The following is a 1,434-nucleotide window of genomic DNA, read 5'->3' on the forward strand; positions in this document are numbered from 1 at the left end:
GCAGCTTACATTTAAATGCACATAAGTACAGGAAAATATTTCCGGCAATTTATTCTATTTTTGTGTATTTTTCAATAACATGATAAAGGATCGTTGCTCTCAAAGCTGACTTTAATAACAAAATTAAAGTTCAGATTTCTATGCAAAAACAAGACAAGAAAAATTCGAAGGGGGGGGGGGTCTGTGTATATTTGGCTGTATATCCGTTGCTATTTTCATGTCTGTCTGTCTGTCTCTCTCTTTTTTCCTTCCTATCTCCCTACCCTTCTCTCTTATTCTCTCTCTCTCTCTCTCTCTCTCTCTCTCTCTCTCTCTCTCTCTCTCTCTCTCTCTCTCTCTCTCTCTTCTCTCTCTCTCTCGCCTTCTTTCTCTTTTTTTTCTTTCCCTCCCTGTCCCTCCCACTCGCTCCCACTCCCTCTCCTCTCCCCTCCCTCAGTCAGTCTGTTTATCAACTTATCCATACAGTTATAAGACGTCTACCCAAAGAACATTTCCCTAGAGAACTGACCACGGCTTCCACACCTCTGAATGATCCTAGAATCCTAATTCAGGAATCCTCTCTCAGATGCAAGGATGACGCAACCCATGGCAGCCAATCGTGAGGACTAGAAATTACTGCGCTCTGTATAGTGGCGATCACCATGGGTTGTGTGCTGCGGGAGAAAGCACGATGCACTCCAGACTCAACGGCTTCTTAAAGGGAATACTAATTCTTAGACGGGGGGATGGGGGTGGATGGGGCAAATGGGTGTGGCTGAGACAGGTAGATGAGGAAAACTGGTTGTGGTTGAGGCAGGTGGTTATGGAGAGAGCCAGGTGAATGTGGAAGGTGCCAGCTGGATGTGGATGAGGCAGATGGGTGTGTCTGGGGAAGGTGGATGGGATGAGGCTTTTGGGTGTAGATGGAGGAGGCAAATATGAATCGGGGTAGCTGTGTGTGTGGATGAGGCAGGTAGATGTAGATGACGGCAGGTGGATGTGAATGAAGCAGGTGGTTGTGGCTGGGGCAGGTGTATGTGGTTGGGGCAGGTGTGAATAATACACATTCATGTGAATGGTTCAGATGGATATGGATGGGTGCGTGTGTATGGATGGGGATAGATGTGTGTGGATCGGGCACATGGATGAGGCAGGGGGGATCAGACACATGGGTTTGGCTTAGGTAAGATGCGGATGACGGCGGATGGGAGAGAGGACGACAGAAAGAAAAGGCACAAGGGAACTAGGAAAGACAGGGGCGGCCGACCGAACCACTGGCCTCCATGGTCCGGACCCTCGGCGGAACAGCAGCACCTTAAGACTCGGCGCTTCGGTCCATCCCGAAGCAACGCCGCCCCTTCGTTAGTAAAAAGACTAAGAAGCAAGCGTCTCCATATCGCTATCCAGCAGCGGTTCAGGATTTCCATTAGTTTAAATCATCCAACTACCAATCAA

At 48.6% G+C, this 1,434-nt stretch overlaps 1 protein-coding gene across 1 annotated transcript; it reads right to left on the reverse strand.

Annotated features, from left to right (window-relative positions):
- Positions 1 to 636: 636 nt before the first annotated feature.
- LOC119573909 (putative uncharacterized protein YHR217C) lies at positions 637 to 1,050 on the reverse strand. Its single transcript, XM_037921012.1, has one exon. The coding sequence runs from the start codon at positions 1,048 to 1,050 to the stop codon at positions 637 to 639; it is 414 nt and encodes a 137-aa protein (XP_037776940.1).
- Between the last annotated feature and the right edge of the window lie 384 nt (positions 1,051 to 1,434).

This window comes from Penaeus monodon, chromosome 6 (genome assembly GCF_015228065.2).
Source record: "Penaeus monodon isolate SGIC_2016 chromosome 6, NSTDA_Pmon_1, whole genome shotgun sequence".
Classification (NCBI taxonomy): Eukaryota; Metazoa; Arthropoda; class Malacostraca; order Decapoda; family Penaeidae; genus Penaeus; species Penaeus monodon.